This window comes from Phyllobates terribilis, unplaced genomic scaffold (genome assembly GCF_046119375.1).
Source record: "Phyllobates terribilis strain yellow unplaced genomic scaffold, ASM4611937v1 Scaffold_5__5_contigs__length_657084704, whole genome shotgun sequence".
NCBI lineage: Eukaryota > Metazoa > Chordata > Amphibia > Anura > Dendrobatidae > Phyllobates > Phyllobates terribilis.
The window spans coordinates 114,779,684-114,799,457 of record NW_027362765.1 but is presented as its reverse complement, the minus strand read 5'-3'; the positions used below and the strand labels follow the sequence as shown (position 1 = coordinate 114,799,457).

The following is a 19,774-nucleotide window of genomic DNA, read 5'->3' as shown; positions in this document are numbered from 1 at the left end:
TGAAGACCAGGGCAAATTCAAGGGGTTACATCAAATCAGCAAATTTGTGAGACAGGGGAAAGCGTGATGTCCTTTACTGTAATAGATGGAAGAAAGAGGAGTTTGGTTTTGTCTACATTGAGTTTTAGGAAGCGTGATGAGAACGATAATATGGCTGATAGACACTCTGGGATTCTGGACAGCAGAGAGGTAGATTTGAGTGTCAGTGTCATCAGCATACAGGTGGTACTGGAAGCCGTGGGACTTTTTAGGTTCTCTCAGGCAAAAGGTATAGCTAGAGGAGAGTAGGGGGTCCCAAGACAGATCCTTGAGGGACACAGAGAGAGGGTGGGATGAGGAGATAGTATGGGAATGGGAGGCGCTAAATGTGCAGTTAGCAAAAGTATGAGGGGGATCCAGGAGAGGGAAGGTCTTTTATGACCATGACATCTTTATTTTTAAGATGATAGCACAGTGCCAGGTATACATTTTTCCTCCAGCTAGTAAGTCATTAGTGGAGTGTTTACGAACAAGCTTGCTGTCAGTTTCCCAAAAAAAGAGAAATCTCATTTATAAACAAGACAAACTCTCGGCTTAGAAGTGTTAATGTTCCACGGATGTTTAGGTGTCAGTCTATTATCCTGTACTCCCAGTATTAGTAGGTCATTGTATTGAACCCCAACTATCAGGTGGTTCTCTTATAATTCTCCATGTTGTGTTGGAGTGTAACTCCACTATTATTTTTCACCTGAAATTAACCAGAATATATATTGTAGCAGGTCACATCTCTGGTCTCTCAGTCCTTAGGGTCTCCACATCTTGCAGTTTTCAACCATGGGGCAATACATGTCTGCTCTGAGTGCTGTGGGTACTGGTGTCCCGTTTGGCACCGGCGCAGTAACCACATCCTTTATAATTAGAAGTTTGGGGAAGTACAGATTTGCATTTTCTATTGTACACACTACTTCAAGATGTGGCATTGTTTTGCAGCTTCCTACCACCCATCCGCCTCATCTGGCCTGTGTGTTTGAAAGCTGACACAGTACAAATTAGAGGGGCAATCATCGAGCCTTGATGGGCGGATGATCAAACACTCCGCACTGTGGAGGATTTGGTATAAAAATATACAAGAGCCTCAGCCATGTGTAACTGCAAATCCACAGACTAAAATATTAACATATGGTATCCTGTCATTCCAGGAACAGACTTCAGCAACACACGAGGTCGGGGATGTGCACGGATCGTGTATGAGTAGAAGATATCCTATTGTCTATGTATTGAAAGATTGAATGGGCATTTTCTCAGACTGTCGAGAAACCTGCTGCACTCACTATTCTGCTGGTGGAGTCACTGTGTACATACATTACATTACTTATCCTGTACTGATCCTGAGTTACATACCGTATTATGCTCCAGAGCTGCACTCACTATTCTCCTGGTGGAGTCACTGTGTCCACACATTATATTACTTATCCTGTACTGATCCTGAGTTACATCCTGTATTATACTCCAGAGCTGCACTCACTATTCTGCTGCTAAGGTAAATTACATCCAACCTAATCTGTAAGTAAATAAAAAAAAAATGGCAATGGCAGAGTCATTGCTAGAGAAAAGTTTAATGGGCCCATTGCTCGATGAAGAACTTTGTCTCCAGTAGTTTATTATCAAGTGCTGCCTCGTGTCACAACTACTAGTCATCAACAAGACAGGAGCTGAAAATACAAAAAAATAGCTTTACCCCTCCCCCCCCCCCCCAACCCCCTCAAAAATAAAATATTTTAATACAGCATATCTATTAACCACAGACTAATCCTGGGAGAAGTTTGGGAGTCCTCCGTTTCCCCACCAGCATACAAGAAAAAGAGATGGCAAAAAACTGACAAAGTGTAAATCAGACCTAAATTCCAACAATTTCTTATTAGGCTCCATGGTGTTACCTGTACAATTGGCGCTAGCTACCAGGATACAAAAGCTTGGTGGTCCTTGACAAGATGTGACAAGGAGGAGACACCGTGCCACAGCTTGGTTGGCATTTATTGTGCCTCTTTGGTTTTAAACTAAAGCATTTTTTCTCCCCCTAGTAACAGGAAAGAAAAAAAAAAAATCTTTTTGCCATCTCTTTTGTTCATTTATGTATATCCCTGTAGCACACATCTTCAGTAAATTGTATGCACAATACAAAAATGCACTCCATTAGGTATATTAAATGTGCAATGGTATTATGAGTATATAATCAGTATACTCACTTTTCCATCCCAACTTTACAGTTTCTCTTTTATCTTTTTTTTTTAAAAATTTAACTAGAGAGGGTTACGGTTAAAAAAAAAAAAAGTGTAAACCAAATAAAGTTAAAACCATTGACTACCTTTACGGTAAATAGAACACAACCTAAATCTCAGGATTTTTTTTTTTATTATTATTACAGGCTTATAATATACAACAGTTTAATATTGTAAGATTTACAAATATGTAAAAGCTGTTGAACGCACAAAACGCAACATGGCACATTCACTTCTTATAAAAAAAAGTCACTTCCCTTCCCACACAATTTCACACATATTGCTTTAGAGAGGCACCTTTAGCGCCGCACTTTTTTTTATTTTTTTTTTTTTATTTGTTAAATATTCTAAATTTGACTAGTTTACAAAGACTTAAAAAAAAAAAAAAAATATTGTATCAACCTTCCCTCAACCCAAAGTTGTATAAAGTTTCACCATTATGTACAAAGCCCCTTAAATTACATATAAATAAATATGTACAGTAAGAAAAAAAAAAAATTAATTAACTCAATCATCGAGCTACAATGCCCACCTATGGACAAGTCATTGCCACCCCTAACAGAACCAAATCTTCAGACCTCAATGGTCTATTTAAATTGAAGTTCCTAATTTTATCAGGGTCTCCTTTTGTACCACTATTAAAAGGGTATGATTTTTTTTTACTGATGGGACCAAGGAAAAAAAAAAAAAGGTGGGGGTTCTAATAAGTAGGACAGAAAAGAAAAATTTTAAAAATAGGTCCCTAGTATTAGGAGAATCTGGACCTTATCCTTTAAAACAATGTGGAAAAATTGATAAAGAATAAAATAGAGTGTCAAAAAAATAAAACTAAAAAGTATGCAAAAGAACTCAATTTAAAATTAATGTAAAATAAACATTAAAGTTGAAAAAAAAAAAATCACACATTTAAAATTAGCACATTGGAGCTCAATTAAAATGAAATATGCTACTATGGCTGCAGTCACACCTCTAAAATACATGCAGACAGGCCAGTTCACAAGTCCAAATTTCCGCTGATGTCTACAACCTCTGGTAAACATTTATTTCATATTAAGAAGGGGATGGGGGAGGTGGGTGGTATAAAAAAATAATCCCTGCAAGATCCTTGTGGTCCTAATGAAATGCATGGGAGGTAAAGAGGCTGGAAGTCGAGTGCAAAAGGATTTTCTGGAAGAAAATTCTGGTGCCTGTAAAGTTCCCTCTCAGCCAAGACTTTGGGCAGTGGAGATCAGAAAGTAGCACCGTCCCATAATATTCCATACGGTCTCCAGTCCACCCGCCTGATCACGGATCCTCACAAAATAGAGTTCAAAAGGAAAGTCATAGGTCCCAGCCTCATATGTTCCTCTAGTCAAACATTGATAGTTGTCCATATTACATCCTCATTTTCGGTGTTTGTCCATCTTGTCCAAGCCTTTGTTGCTTTCGCCAGGGCTTTGGTCTCCCGCATTCATGTACATTTTGTCTGCAATTTTTAACGCCTCGTTTAGATAGTTTTGTACAGAGGTCATAGCAGCACAAATTGCAGCACTCCCAAAGCCATGTGTGATGAGGCTGAAGTGAGCTAAACAACTTTGGATTCCAGGTTCCAAGATTGGATTTGGCCTTGCGTTACCCAGTGGCGTCCGGTCCTGCGTGAGGAGGTCTGTGAATTCTTTGCAGATTTGTCTAAAAGCGCAAGAAAAAAAAAATAAAATCATTTTAGGGACCGAGTTATGTAAATGCAAAAAAGTTTAGTAAAAGTTAGAGTATCATTTAATAGATTTTTAATTATTCCTCCCTCTACAAGATTTTGATACTAGCAACTTCATTTATTTCATTACATTTCTAAGTATATTCCTCAAAAAAAAAACATTTAAAATCTTTTTTGGGGTCTATAAAATATGGAAGTTTAATACAGTAAATTCAGCGCTCCTGGGAAGACACATCTCAGTCTGATACATATGTACTGTCAAGACAAGATTTATCTGGCAAGACCTAGACCTTTGGTTCCAGTAAGAAAGTACATTTTCAAAAAAACACTTGTATGAAAATGTAAAAATATTAAAGCCCCCAATAATTACAGAATAGCATGATGTTTGAGATGGAGAATACTATTACCAAATGAATGGGAATGAGAGAACAAAGCCTTCAAATTGAATTTTTTTTTTTTTAAGTGAGCCCGCTTTTAAAATATTACTGCCAAAAATGGAAATTTTAAAAAGTAAATAAAGTGGACCCATATTACAACATTTAGGAGCCCCTTGAATAATTAGAATCCTTAAAAATATATGTGCATGTATGTATATACACACAGTGTTTCATTGCAAAACAAATTGGGACATATGTTACTGCCTCATCTTTCATCAGAGGTCTATATAGTTTCCTGTAAATCATTTCTCTATAAATGAGCAGTCTCTTAGTCAGCACAGAACAGTTTTAGAAACACCTGCAAAGTATTAGCAGGGATCCACAAAACACTTAAAGAGTACTTGTCGAGATTTGTACACATCATGAAACCTCATGTAACATGCCGGACGCAGCAGGCTTCAGTAAAAGAACATTTATAACTCAACACGCAGAAGTGTCCTGTGGGGATAAGGAAGGTTGTCTAGATGGATATTTGCAAAAAAAAAAATAAAAAAAATTCTCCAAAAACTATAGAACAACTACTTTTGAAGATAATAATCCAAGGGATGAAGATTGAATCAAAAAAATAAAATATATTAAACCAAAATTTTTTATATATTTTTTTTTTTTTGGGGGGGGGGGGGTAATTTATTTTGCAAACGTCCACATTGAAACCTTCATCCTCGCAGGACACTTGTGTCGAGTTATAAGTGTTCTCTTGTACCATGAAATCAAAAAGGTTTTAGCTAATGGTACCAACTCCTGGGTAGTTAGGACTTTCTTACAACTGAGCTTTGCAGACCAGAATCATAAATGCCGCCTATAAAAGGTGGCCAAGGTCAGGAGATCTGCGGCTGCTCGGAAACCCAAAAAAGTCATTTTTTGAGGGGAGCACTATGCAATTTACCCGAACCAGAAGACTTAATAATTACCATAGTATATGAAACACCTCGCCCCAAAAAAGGGTAATTTATTGTATTTAATTTAGTTGACCCATTGATGAGCTCTAACTGTGCTACACCCCTTGTGGTCAGCATTGCAATTGGGTTTTGTTGTTTTTTTTTCCCCCAGGGACAAACTGCCCTTATATAAAACTCTGATCCAGCTAATGGGTCAAGTTGGAAAGAACTCTCATAGGTCATATAAAATTCGAAAAAAAATTTTAACTGAACATTTGAACATTTGGGGGTCTACAATTTTTTCCCCCCTTCAGTCCAGGGTTTTTAGGTTTTTAATTCCCCCCCCCCCCAATGAAGATTGATTGAATAAGGTTATAGAATCCCGCTTTTTGATTGGACATTTTGAATTCCACAGTCTAAAATGGCACAAGGTCAGCAATAGGGTGCTAAACTAACAGATATGCAAATAGCCTCTTCAGAGAGCTAGTTGCATATTTATTTTCCCAGGGGAGCATGCATGGCATTTAAGTCTCCTCACTCTGACATGCCAGGCCTGACTTGTCTCTCTCCACAATGAGAAATGTTACTCCTTAGATCCTAAACTAACAGAACGTTACTCAAGTAAACCCTTAACTGGTCACGTACTTTGCTGCAAGCAGCATGTTTTTGCGATTTGCCATCTCATTTCGTTCCATGTGCGGCCGACTTAAGTATTCTGCCACTGCCTTGGAGGGGAATTCGGTTTCGCACACATACCCGAAGTCACGAGCGAGGTGTACGGCTTCACCTACAAAAAAAAAAAAAAAATATGGGTTACCATGACAGTCAAAGAGGACAGTTTTCACTTTCATAACACTTTATTTAATAATGCTACAATTCTGGTAGAAAGAAGTATCATGCACAGTTCCACATGTCATCCTGAGATCCTCTCCCAATGTTTGAGCCAATTAATAATCATTTTTAAATTCCTGAAAAATTTACAATTGGAAAGATGCGCCCAATCTTTCCATTGTGCAGCAGTTTTAGACATTTAGAACATCAGTCACATGTTCCTCTTGGCTACAGCTCAAGTCAACAGGTTTCCACCATTGAGGGCTTTTAACCATAGTTAACATGCTACGACACCAACCTTCCACCAGTGACGTCAGCAGCGTCACATTGGCTGCCTTCCTCCTTCCGGCCGGCAGGTTCAGACCAATTTTTTCAAGTTTTTCTCGCAACGACCTCCCTCCATTTTTAGATTTTGCCCTGATGAAAGAGACAGGATACGCATTTAGTATTTCAATGCAGCCATCAAGGCGTTTAACCAACAGAACAACTCAGACGAGGGCGTCACTCCAGAGAACAAGACTTCACAAGAAACCAGTGATGTCACGGGGCAGGATTCCCTCACAATGAGTCTAAACTGTAACAATGGATTACAGCGATTGAATTTCAGAAGAACGCGGCTCCCTGGAGACATCTGTATGGGAATTCCCATCCATACAGATACTCCAGCAATGCAACGCAAATATATTTCCATCCATCCACCACCCACCAGTTCATCCCATTTTACCTTCTACAAACAATCGGGATTCAGTTATTTCTGTAGCATCAGCCACAGGAACAGATGTTTATGTAGTTTTAAGTTGCTAACCCCATGCGCTCATTAATTCCCGCTATTTATAGATGGAAATTAGCCATATGTTAATGTCACACTCCTAACCCCAGCTTCTTCCTATACATAGGAACACGGTGTTACCAAAAAGATCCAGATTACATGAGTGATGCCAAATGCAGAAGGAACAAAAATGTATTTCTTTTCTTCAGCAAAATATATTGTTTAATTTTTTTAACCCACGTGATCCTTGGGCTACATTCCCACAATGAGCTTTTGATATTGCAAGAACATTTTTGCACCCATTAAGTAAATGAGGTTACTTGCATTTTTTATTACTTTTTTTGTCTCTTAGTACGTCATCTTTTAAACAAAACTCCCTTGTTTTTGACACTTCCTGGTATTCGGCTTTGATAAAACTTAGATACACTCATGTGTTAATTACACACGTTTCCGCCACACTAAAAATGTATGTGCATTTTTTTCTTTTACCTGTGGATTTTCTACATCTAATGCAAGTCTATGGGAAAAATCTAGACCTAAAACTTAGCGTGCCTAGAAAAGAAGTTGACATGTTGCGAATTTGAAACTCACCACAGGTCAGTTTATACTGTGAATAATAATAATATTATTAATAATAATAATAATTAGATATATTTTCAAATTTGCAACATGTCAACTTCTTTTCTGGGTACGCGGAGTTTTAGGTCTAGATTATAATATCATATTATATAATACACACACAGATTTCTATAAATCCCATCCACTTTGCTGGAACCGTAAGACGCTGTTTTTTTTTTGACACAGCGAAAATACGCAGTGTCAAAAACTCACCCAAATGTCATTGTGTTCACATAGGCTTAGGCCTCATTCACACATCAGTGTTTAACCAACATTTATAAGCAAAATTCAGAGGTGGAACCTATTAAAAAAAAAAAAAAAAAAAAAAAAAAAAAAAAACTAAAAAAAGAGAAAAGGGACCAGTTTTGTATTTTTGGAGCCACTCCTTGTTTTGACTTTAAAATACTGATGAGACATTGACCATAAAAACTGATGTCAAATCAAGCCTTAATGTATATTCACATGGAGATATTATTTATATATATATATATATTATATATATATATATATATATATATATATATATATATATATATATATATATATATATATATATATATATATATATATATATATATATATATATATATATATATATATATATATATATATACACACACACACAATTTGTTTAGCTGAAAAATACACATCTAAAAGACAAGCAGATTTTAGTGAGTTTCTGGAGCAAAAATCATGCCGATACTTTGCATGTTTTCTGCCTATAAACCATGGAAAAACATGTTTTTTTGTACTATAGGCATGTTCTCATTTAAATGAAGGAGAAGCCTGCTGGAAGCATTTTTTGTTTTTAAATGAGGACTATAGAGCGAAATCTTCGCCAAAAACTGAAAATACCCTTAAACGTATTAGAAGCCTTGTTAACCACCATCCAAGGACCTGAACAAGTTTCTTTCTTACATTTATTTGTGCAATTGGTTCATATTCAAATTAGCAGAACTGTCAGGCGACGGGGTGGAAGATGTGGTCTAACGATTTCTCGCTCATCTCGTGCAATGGATCCTACATAGCTCCATTTATGAAAGGCTTTAGAACAATGCTTGCCATTGTTCTAGTTGGAGCCACATCGGAAACCGTGGAAGGAAAGTTGTGTTTCACTAAAGTGTTGCCGATTCTGAACACCTCCTGTCCTCTATCATTAAATAAAAAGCAGTTGGGTGAGTTTCAATGGCCGGGGGACATTATACACATTAACTATTTAGAGACCACTTAAGCACCCAGTCGTTTACCATCTGCTGCAAGACTACAAATCCCAACAGGCCCTGAAAACAATTATGAGATAGGTTACTATTGTATCTGGATTGGAAGAAAGATGACACAAGACTCCATTTATTCAGCTGGATATAGATAAGACGACTTACCCCTGATAAAATGTTTTGGGGTGTGGCTGTTAAAAGGGACATTAACTCAAAGCTAGGTGGTGGGGGGGGGGTGGGACAGATTATGAGACAATGCAAGAATGCACACATCTAAGTAAAGCTCACATTATTAACCTTAAAAAGGTTTCTTTTTATGGTTTCTGTGGAAATTTTCCCTCCACAGGTGGGAAATGGTAAATTTTAACTTTTGTTATTAACGGATGTCCACAAGTGGCTCCCAGATACATCATCTGCACCCCATCCCTTTTCAAAGATTTGCTCAATCTCAGAAGCAGTTTCCTTTGCACTGTCCACATTGTCACCCAAAAGTTTTCTAGATGTTTTTCTAAATTTGATCAACTATTCATGACGACGACGAATACACACAATTCTAGTAGCAAATAAGATACAGAGCGAGTCGGAACATTTACCTTCTCAGTACACCTCCAAGTAAGGACGCGTTCAAGCATTCAGGGGGCGAGAGTCGCCGCTGGACCTCAGCTACAGTAACTTTGTACTTTGAAGTGGAACTCAAGAGTGATAGTCTTCCCGGGACAGAGCAGAAGATCTCATTTGGATTGATGACCATTCCCATCAGAGAGTCTTTCTGGTAGGGCATGTTGAGAGTGTTTTTGCCTGTGGAGAAGACAATACTTAATCATTCAAACGGTAAGGTTTCCTACAAGATAATGGAGTTTAGTGGTAAAAGATTTATGTATTATCAAAAAGATGTGTCTAATCATTGGGGGCTTCCGCCAATATAAAACTATATCAACTATCTAGGCCATAAAAAGGCTTTGAACCATATCAAAGCATAATTTCAGACTTTGTACATTCTTGAGAATTTCTTGATGCCCTGTTTACACCATTCTCAAAATATTAGGAAGTCAACTAGGCATTTATAGAATTGGCCCTAGTACATGCCTTCATTAATAAAGTGCTTAAGCCATCTTATCTAGGGACAAGAAGAAACAATCACCACCTGGATCTTAATTTCTTTCCTTTAAACCGAACATAGGGGGCAAAAAACAGTCCTTCAAGAAGATATTTGAGCAAACTGGCCCAGAACCAATTTACACCCCCAACTTAATGAGCGCATATATGTATTGACATGTATACAAGGGTGTGGAGAAACACAGGAACATGCGTTTTTGAAGCTAAGACCATTTAGAATATTTGTGCACTTCTGGGATCCTCTTTTAAAACCTGAAGAGCACGAAGAGGTTTACATGAGCATTAGTAACACAAAAGACTTAAGTAAATATGGAGCACTGTACATGACGTGCATCTCAGAACTGGACAGGAGTCTACAACAAGGATCTCGTGGAGAATTTGTTTGGATAAAGATGGGGAGAGAGTAGCTAAAGAAAAATGGAATACTTATATGAAGTTCTTGGTAAAAAAAAAAACGTTTAATGCACACTCAAAAATATAATCGCTTTTTAAATTTTAACCATTTTCATATTCGTTACGACAGATCGAACTCCATTTTCCAGACAAAATTATGTCTATATACTTTATTATTTTTTGTCTGGAAGAAAAAAAAAATAGAAAGTATCTTTGTTTACAATCTGAGCAACAAGGGAACAAAATAGAAAGATTACACAATGCAGATTCCAGCTCTATACCCAACCTGCAACAATACTCCAGCAATTAACTCCCTCCAAATGCAAGAATGAACAGAGAACAAGCGAGGTATAATGCCAACGCTGTTAAGGGTCGGCTATAATGTTTAGGTTCTCTATGACAGATCAATCTGCACAGCAGTTCAAGCATTCCTAATAGACTCCATTTAATAAAGTGATCCATACGACAGTGCCAAAAAGAATACAAAACATACAGGTAGAACTCACAAAATTATTAAAAAGTTGAACTTTTTAATAAAAGACATAACAGACGGCAGCAGAGCAATGTTTGTGATATCAAAACATCACCACCGCACATAAAAAAAACCTCAACTAAATATTTTTAACATGACACAATCTTTGTAATCAAGATTGTTTATAGAATATAATGTTCTGTTTTCACTCAATTTACAAGGGCTAACGAACATTGGATGCACTACGATTGAGGAAGGAAAGAAAATAAGATTTGTTGTTTAACAAACAAGTACAGAAAACGTTTCATCGAACATTCTTTCTAATTAATTAAAAAATACAAAAATTGGAAATAGTCTTATAAACAGAAGACAGATCATAGGATTAGTTTTGAGAGGATCATGATTCGTACCACATTTACAGAGAGAAAGAAAGTTGAACAAACCTTTTTTAATGACCGTCTGGTCATGCATGATTAAACCCTGTTCTTCTAAACTCTGTATGGAAGGAGGAAAAAAATAAAACAGAGGTATAAATATAATTTTATATAGGTTTGCTTTTTTCAGTTTCAAGTCTAATATTGAATAGAGCTTTTGTAGCTTAAGAACTAAAATTTAATTTATTAGTAATTTTTTTTTATTTAACTTATTTGAAGAATTTTTCAAAACAAAAAACAAGAATCTTGTTGTCAGCATAGTTAACATTTTTACATTTTTCTCAATTTATGGAGTAGATGAAACTAAATTGATGTACACTTGCAAATTTCATTCTTGGAACAATAGGTTTTGGAGTTCAAAAATCAAAGTTGGGCAATCAAGCGATTTAGTTAGACTCGAAAATAACTCGAAACATCAACATGCTACATACTGGCCCCTTTTTACTGATGTGAAAGTTGCAGCCAGGGGCTCTTTGCCAACAAAGCTTGGAAAACTTATTATAAAATTGTGAATCCAGCTCTGACAAGCAAAGTTTTCCCGCACTCTTAAGCCAGGAAGGCTCTCCAAAAGAAACCCTATCCTTGCCATAATTAGAATTTTATAGGGGACATTACCGCAACATCCTCCATCTGCTGGCCAATGTCTGGTAGACCAAGATTTTCTGCAAGGCTTGCGGAATCTAGACTATGTCCGTGTCCATGTCCATGCTGTAGAAGAATATCAGGCCTTCTTTGGAAGTCTCTTCCCAACCTTCCCGAGCTAGGATCCAGAGATGGGATGTGATGAACCAACCCCGGTCTGCTGTGGTGGGAAATTCCACTGTGGTCTTGGCTTTGACGGCTTGGCCATGCCTGCTGTTGACTTGGAGGAGGGTGAGAAGTGTGGATCGAGTTGAGGGAGAATGGGTCTCCAAGGTGGGAATAAGGGTCAGACTGGGAATACGGCAAAGGCTGGTATGGAGGTGGAAAATATGGTGGCTGGAAGTCAGAGGACCCCGAGTGAGAAAGTGGGGGAGCTGGGCTGTACAAGTGCTGGCTGACTGATGACAGATGGGGTAACCTTGGATTACCATTGCTGCCACCATCATGTCTGTCCTGTATAGGAAACAAGTGTAGAAAAAAATTAATACTAAATCAACTTTAATACCACAAAAATCTGAACCCCCCACCCCCCTTCTGACTCTGAATGCATTTTAAATTGCAAGTTCCTGAGGTCAGATAGTGAAAGTCCAATTAGAATCAATTAACAGCACACAGATTTTTGTTTTCAAGCTTCAAGTGTATATATTAAAAAAAAAAAAACTCAACATAATACTTTACAGATCTATATTACAATGTTTTTCTGCATTTTATTTTTGCGGACCTAAAAAAATAAATAAATAAAATCTGACCTGCTTAAATTATACAGTTTTAAGTTAGTGTCCCTTAAAATTTCTGGAGGCAGGAGACGACCGTCCATTAGTATTCTACATGTAAAAAATGTTGATAAGTAGGTTGATCCCTGGCTTTTAGCAGATTACAACTTCACGCTTATTAAAATAACAGGGCGAGCTAATCAGTAGAGAAAGGAGCCCCAACAGACTCCACTGTGACCCATCCTCCCTGCTAAATACCTCCTATTGATTTCAAATGACTGAATCTAATCAACAGGAGCCAAAACAACCGCAGCCTACAGACCGTGACCAATGGAGAAAAATGAATGACTGTGACCAAGGGGAAAGATAGAAAAAAAGGGGGTGAAATGCCAAAGAGAACGAGTCAACTCATGATGACGCCAAGATCAATCACCAAATCGTACGTAAAAGGTCTAGCATGCATTATGGGAATATTACAACAAAAAGGTAAAAAAAAATGTATCAATAATAAAAAAGGTAACGAAGTTCTGGACAGACAAGTAAGACCTTAAGCAATTGGCAAAATTCTCTATAAATCGCTGCTCACATAGAAACTTCTAATCCAAACCTCTGTATACATAAAATGCCCTTGTCTCTGGCGCCCACTACTGTCCAGCACCAATACTGCACTTTACACTTAGAATGGGACTAAAATAGCAAAGTGGTCGCGGTATATGGGGAAAAAAAATAAATGCATAAATCAGAGGTAATTTCTTCACCCATGAAGCACAACATACACAATACACCATATAACGAACATGCAGTTTAGAGATAATTCAATGAGACAGTTCTGCTGAAGACCAAAACAAAAAAAAACCCATACATGATGCACAAAAACCATTTATAGATAGTTCAGAGGCTGCAAATATAATGCCATACTATGCCAAACATGCACATATGTAGCAGAGCTGAGTGCTCACCTCACACTCCTCCTCATACTTGACATTATCTGCTAGTTTCCACAGCATGGTTGGGCTCAGTCAGTATCCACACAGGGTATATAATATCCCAGGCTCAGAACTGTATTCCCAGGTGTCAGCAGTTAGGTAGCAGGCATGGAAGCTCTTTCACAACTGACTATTTCCCTCTATCTCCCTGTCCTCCCTTAATGCTCCTATTATGGGAACTCCTCCCCAGGGAGGGGGCTGAGCCTTAATTCTAGAGGGGGGCAAGCTGCACCAATCCCAGGCTCGGAGCTCTCAGGCCACGCCCACATGGGTACTCCTGCTCTCCCCAACCTCAGACACTGCTCAGTGGCTTGCTAATCACAATATTGTCAGTGATACTTTATCTGCAGAGGAAATGTTACAATCTCCAAGCATCAGCCTCAATGTTTTCCTTCACACTTTCTTATCTAAACATTTACAGGCTGTGATGATTGAGCCCAACAGGAAAAACACACATAAAACATTAACAATTACAAGAATAAAAAAAAAAACACTAATAAGAACATTTTCTGTTAAAAAAAAAGGGGTAGAGCATGAAGAATCCTAGAAGCAAAAAATTACTGAAATTTTAATTTTTTTTTATTATTATTTATTCTTTTTTTTGCAGGCCAATTATTGTAATATTTCTCATGCAAAAAATGTGATTTTTGCATAAGTTGTTTATGGTGTGTAGTATAGCATTGTATCTACCCCACACAATGTAACCAGTGCATTTGCCATATTTTTTTCGTATTAGGTTTCATACAGTGTGTAACCACAATACTACATCTACATTATAAAAACAGAAAAAAGAAATACACATTACAGTGATTTTATATCACTGTATAGACACATATAATAGGTGATAGACACGTTGTAGTAGGTGTAGATAGGATTGCATTTTCTGCGTTTTTATGATTGTGTGTCTACACATTGAAATTTAGTGCATTTGTTATTGCATTTTTCTGTGAATTTATACTGTGCAGGTATAGTGTTGTCCACTCATTATATGTGTATTTGTTACTTTTTTTTTCTGGCTTAATAATGTGTAGGTATAGTATTGTCTACACATTATACAATGGTATTTGTTATATATATTTATAGCTTAATAGTGTGTAAGTATAGTAGCGTGTGAGTGTAGATAATACTATACCTACCCACTAGAAACACAGAAAAAAACAAACATTACAATATATAGACACCTACCCACTATAAAGTCATTATAATATATGTATATATTTTATTTCGTTTTTTTCTCTATAACATTCATTTTATAGTGGGTAGGTGTCTACACATTGTAATACGTATATTTGTCATATATGGTTTGCAATCTGTGCATTTAATTTTTCTGTGTTTTTATAGAAGTGGGTCTAGGATTGTGTCTACACCCATTGTAATTTCAGTGTACTGTGATTTTACAGTGTGTAGTTTCACACTATGGTAGGTGTGTTATATATATATATATATTTGTGCTGGAGATTTAAAAAAAAAAGATAAGTTAAAGAGAGAAATTTAAATAAAAAAGTAAGTAAAAGAAAAAGAATATGAAAATTGAACAACAAATGCACTATATATAGTATTTTGCCATTATAGAATGGTAGATTAATAGTAATTATAGATAATATAACTAAGATCTAAGTATAGATAAGAAGATATTATCCAAGATCATATATATATATATATATATATATATATATATATATATATATATATATATATATATATATATATATATATATATATATATATATATATATATATATATATATATATATATATATATAGTGCACATATTACAATGTGTGTAGACCCCTACCCACTATACAATCATTGTAATAGAAACATGAGTAAATACACATTCTAACATTCTAGACCACAATTCTTTTTTTAGTGGGTAGGGGTCTACACACATTGTAATATGTGTGTGATGATTTCATTTGTCTGTGGGTACAAGATTGTGACTACACACATTGTAATTTAGTATGCATTTGTGATTTCATGTTTCTATGTTTTATAGTGGGTAGTTATAGTATTGTGGACACACTATATAAGAAATAAATAAAAAGACACACACACACACTAAGTGTGAGTGTAGACAATACAATCAGAAACAAATATCAAATACTACAGTATAATGTGTGTAGACAATACTATACCTACAGTAGAAAATCAGAGAAAATTTGAGATAAATACACAATACTTTTTTTTCAGTAATTTCAATGGATCGTAAAGGATGGAACATGCAAAAAAAGAAGAAAGTTTTATACAATTTAGTTATATTTATACATACTATAACTTTATATTTATTTTGTAGAGCGATTAAAAAAAATGGAGAATAATATGTAGTCATTTCATTGACAATAGCTGCCAGCCGGCTGTTTTCTAGTGATTGCAGGGCACAGAGTTGAATCATGTCTGGTTTCTGGATTCTTGTGCCTCCAGCAGTTTTTTTAGTAGAAGGTTTGGGATTGGCACAGATAATAAGCAGGAGAAAGAAAAAAAAATACTTAAGTGTCCATTTAAATAAATACTTGACAAGTTCCCATTATATCTCTTGCCTTAGGGAGAATGTGATAAGCTCTTATTCTCTGCCAGGCTTTTACATGTGGGCAGTGCCAGCCAGGCAGGGGGTGGTGGGCACCAAAAGCCTGAAGGTCTAGAGAGGAGAAAATAAAGGGGGCAAGTATCCTGATTCACTAAACATTACTGTCACTGTGTATTATATATTAATATCATTTGGGAGGGGTGTACATATTTATATTCCTACACCCATAATATTGATGGCACATTAGAAATACGTGTGAAACCAAAGCATTGCACTCATTGAGACAGCGACAGAAGCTACACAGACTCACCAGTGCAGTGCGCCATTCACACAGTGCGCCAAGACAGTGCAAAAGGCGCAGCTAGCCACTCCATACAGGGAGAACTTTCCATTTGCAGAACATTTGGTTTGTTAAGTTACTTATAAAGCATTATTTGTTTGTAGTATTAGGTTTTATTTTTTTCCCCTTAGGAGCAGGAAAATGTGGTGAATAGTTTATTTCCCCACGAAATATAGCATTTTGTATAGGTTTACAATTATAATTCCAAGTTAAATAATGGAGCTATCAACATTATTAATATAGATTTCGTTTATTCAGGAATGGTGATAGCACATTATACACTTATAGTTTTGGAAAGAGTTACTAATCAGATAACAGAAAAATTATACACATGTAAAATATTATATAATATATTATTCAACAATGATATCTCTGGTTACATATATTATTTGGAATATGTCTTATGTCTCCCAGGGTGTAATAAGGCTGACCACAGATCGCACAGAGGAGGCAGCTTGTAATCAGCACTTAATCTTCATTAGCATTTCTGGTGGGGGCCCAGGCTGGAGAGGATGATGAGGGTTAAATTCCCTTGTTGTCCCATAGTAGAAGAAGCCTTTCAAATGCAGGTTTGTACTGCAAGTAACAGCAAGTGCCCGGCGCCATCCAATGTCCAGGGATATCTAGGGGCTCAGAGGCAGCAGGTGGAGGCTGAGGTGCTCTACTGTACCCAAACTAGTGAGAAGTGGACTACTACTCTCATTCCTGTAAACGAATGTCAGGGGAAATTGTGGGATACCTTAAAAGGGGGAACAATATAGTAAATGGGAGGGACTACTACTCCTCTACCTACAGAGTCCAAAGCAATGAGAGGTGTACTACTACCCTCATCTTCTGTTAAAAAAAAAATGTTAGGGGGAAGTTATATGGGATGTTTTAAAGGGGAAACAATATACTAAATGGAAGGGACCATTAATTATCTTTCTGCAAGGGAAGAGAAATTTTATTCATTTTTTTTAAAGAGGTGTTTACTCAAGTTTAAAGAATAATCACTGCCCATGTATGAGATTTTATCAAACGTCTGTTATTTTCAGCTACATTTTCTACCAGTGATTAAAAAAATATATATACACATACACTCTGTATGCATGATAAGTTATTGTAACCTATTTGCAGCTCACAAACCACTGATTTTTGACACAAGACAACCCACCAAACATCCACAGAACTGCATGTGCAACTATACAGCATAATGTCGCACAATTGTAAAACAAAATGTATAGGAGCAGAATATTATATATATATATATATCTCTCTATCTATCTCGCAAGTCTGGTAATTTTACCACTTCACTGCGTCATTCACTTTTTTCTCTATCTGGAATTAATTAGGAGCAGCATGAGCTGGGTGTTGTGTTCCTGGGACTATTTTATTATATTTCGCATTATAGATGTCATTAGTTGTGGGAAGGAAAGTTTAATCTGAGGATCAGAGGAAGAAATAGCAGCTGCGAGGGAAGATTACAGCAGAAATGTCTCTCATTGTGATTCTTATTCCTCATATATCCAGACAGGATTAAAATCATACACCTAACACTTAGTATTGTCATCACCTATTCTGCAAGGGGATTTCTTCCCCCACTGAGGAGGGCAAATAAAGTTCTTCTCTTTTTTTTTTCTACTAATTACAAATAGTAAAAATGCTTAATTGCCTAATAGCAAAATATCAAATCATTGTAAAATATTCCCTAAATTGTCTCTTAATCATTTTGTAACTGGAGGACTTTGTTTAGTGAAGTGATATTAATGCTGATTAGTCCACTGATGCCTCAAACCTCCCCTGCTTTGATTTAGCCCCCCAGCCTCCATAATCAGGACCTCAATATAATCAATGGGGGGTGGGGGTCACGTTAATATTTGGGATGGGGGTGAATACTTAGCTCTATGTTCTGATGCACAGAAGGGATCTTGGAGGAGTGAGAGTCTCCCTTCAGGTAAGGCGCACCAGGTAATAAGGCGTCTTCCCCCCTGGAGACTTGAGATCTTGCTGTGCCAAAATTCCCCAAGGAGATTGCAGTTGCAGCTTCTTGGGTGTCAGGGTGTGAGCTCCATACAGGTGTAGTAAGCAGGTAAAGTACAGTGGATAGAATGGTGCCGCTTACCTGCCATTCTGGCCTCCCCAGCAGAGACATCACTCCAGGGATTTGGGGATATTAAAGCAGTAACAGTTGCAAACTTGAATGTTACCTGTAGTCATCCAGCACCTAGACACTATGTCCCTGCTACGCATGCGCACTGCATGCTGCCACCCAGCCCAAAAAAAAAATTACAACTCACCTTACTGTGCATCTTCCAGCCCCTAACACTGCTCCTCCTCCTCCTCCTTTTATCCACAGGCACCTCTACCCTTCCCCTCATGTGCAGTGCAGGTAATGCGTCTGTGACCCCTTATTACAGAGAGCACTGGCAGCCCAGGAGACTGAGGACGTTTCTATAATTATCTTCAGTAATAATAATATTTTTTAGTCACTAGGTATTACTGATTTTGGAAACGGGATTCAAAATTTTGGGTAAAAAATGACAAGAGGACTTGGAGCCTTCCATATACTGTGTGTGTGTGTGTGTGTGTGTATATATATATATATATATATATATATATATATAAAATAATTTTATTTTTTTTGTAGCTAATATTTTATTTATTATGCTTATACAGCACCATCACACTCTGCAGCGCTTTACACACATTCTCATCACTGTCCTCATTGGGGCTCACACTTTAGATTCCCTATCAGTATGTCTTTGAAGTGTAGGAGGAAACCAACCAAACACAAGGAGAACATACAAACTTTGTCTTTTGGGGGAGATTTGAAACCAGGACCCCAGCACTGTATCTCTTGATTGCTATTGTATCTAAGCCTTTCATCTGTGATACCAAGGCTTAGATACACAGCTCAACACTATCATGGTACTGTCTTCATGTTTTCTGGAGCCTATTCACTGAAGAACCAATTTTTGAGAGCCCCGGTTCACATGTTGCGGTTTTGGTCCGTTTTTTTTCCGTACGGATCAATCAAAGTGGATGAGTTTTAACTTTAGGATACGTTCACACATTCAGTATTTGGTCCGTATTTTACCTCAGTATTTGTAAGCCAAAACCAGGAGTGGAACAATCAGAGGAAAAGTATAATAGAGAAGTGGTGACGTGTTTCAATTTATCACCCACTCCTGGTTTTGGCTTACAAATACTGACCCAATACTGAACGTGTGAACGTGGCCTTCATCTCATCCATATGCTCCATTTTGGGGGGGGGGTTCTTCTTCTTTTTTTTTTTTTTTTTTAGTGAAATTTACATGAATAGGCTTTTGTTATTTAAATCTGTAGGATGTCAATCTCTGTTGCAGAAACACACCTTTTTTGTACCTGGATCTTATCCATTCATTTCAGTAAGCACTCTAAATGTGCAAGCTAAAAGGCTGGACTGGCATTGTTTTTGTGTGGGGTTTTTGGTTACTT

General features: G+C 36.9%; 1 protein-coding gene across 2 annotated transcripts; it reads right to left on the bottom strand.

The window, feature by feature from the left end:
• Nucleotides 1-2,569: 2,569 nt before the first annotated feature.
• Nucleotides 2,570-18,568, bottom strand: TFAP2C (transcription factor AP-2 gamma). 2 transcript variants are annotated; one of them, XM_073682774.1, is made up of 7 exons: nucleotides 18,420-18,568; nucleotides 11,729-12,208; nucleotides 11,123-11,174; nucleotides 9,292-9,496; nucleotides 6,396-6,514; nucleotides 5,912-6,053; nucleotides 2,570-3,926 (listed from the first exon to the last, which is right to left on the bottom strand). In XM_073682774.1, exons 1-7 carry the CDS (start codon nucleotides 18,447-18,449, stop codon nucleotides 3,641-3,643), a joined length of 1,314 nt encoding a protein of 437 aa, XP_073538875.1. In that variant the 5' UTR covers nucleotides 18,450-18,568; the 3' UTR covers nucleotides 2,570-3,640. The 2 variants fall into 2 exon arrangements, with proteins under 2 accessions (XP_073538875.1, XP_073538874.1); XM_073682773.1 differs by lacking the exon at nucleotides 18,420-18,568 and adding an exon at nucleotides 13,428-13,739.
• Nucleotides 18,569-19,774: the final 1,206 nt, after the last annotated feature.

Bases quoted from the DNA above. Each gene is read 5' to 3' on its own strand.
- TFAP2C (XM_073682773.1), bottom strand. From the start codon at position 13,475: ATGCTGTGGAAACTAGCAGATAATGTCAAGTATGAGGAGGAGTGTGAG. The intron at 12,209-13,427 runs GTGAGCACTCAG...TTTCCTATACAG, and splicing joins AGTATGAGGAGGAGTGTGAG to GACAGACATGATGGTGGCAG. The intron at 6,054-6,395 runs GTTGGTGTCGTA...TTTTTTTTGTAG, and splicing joins GCTGACGTCACTGGTGGAAG to GTGAAGCCGTACACCTCGCT.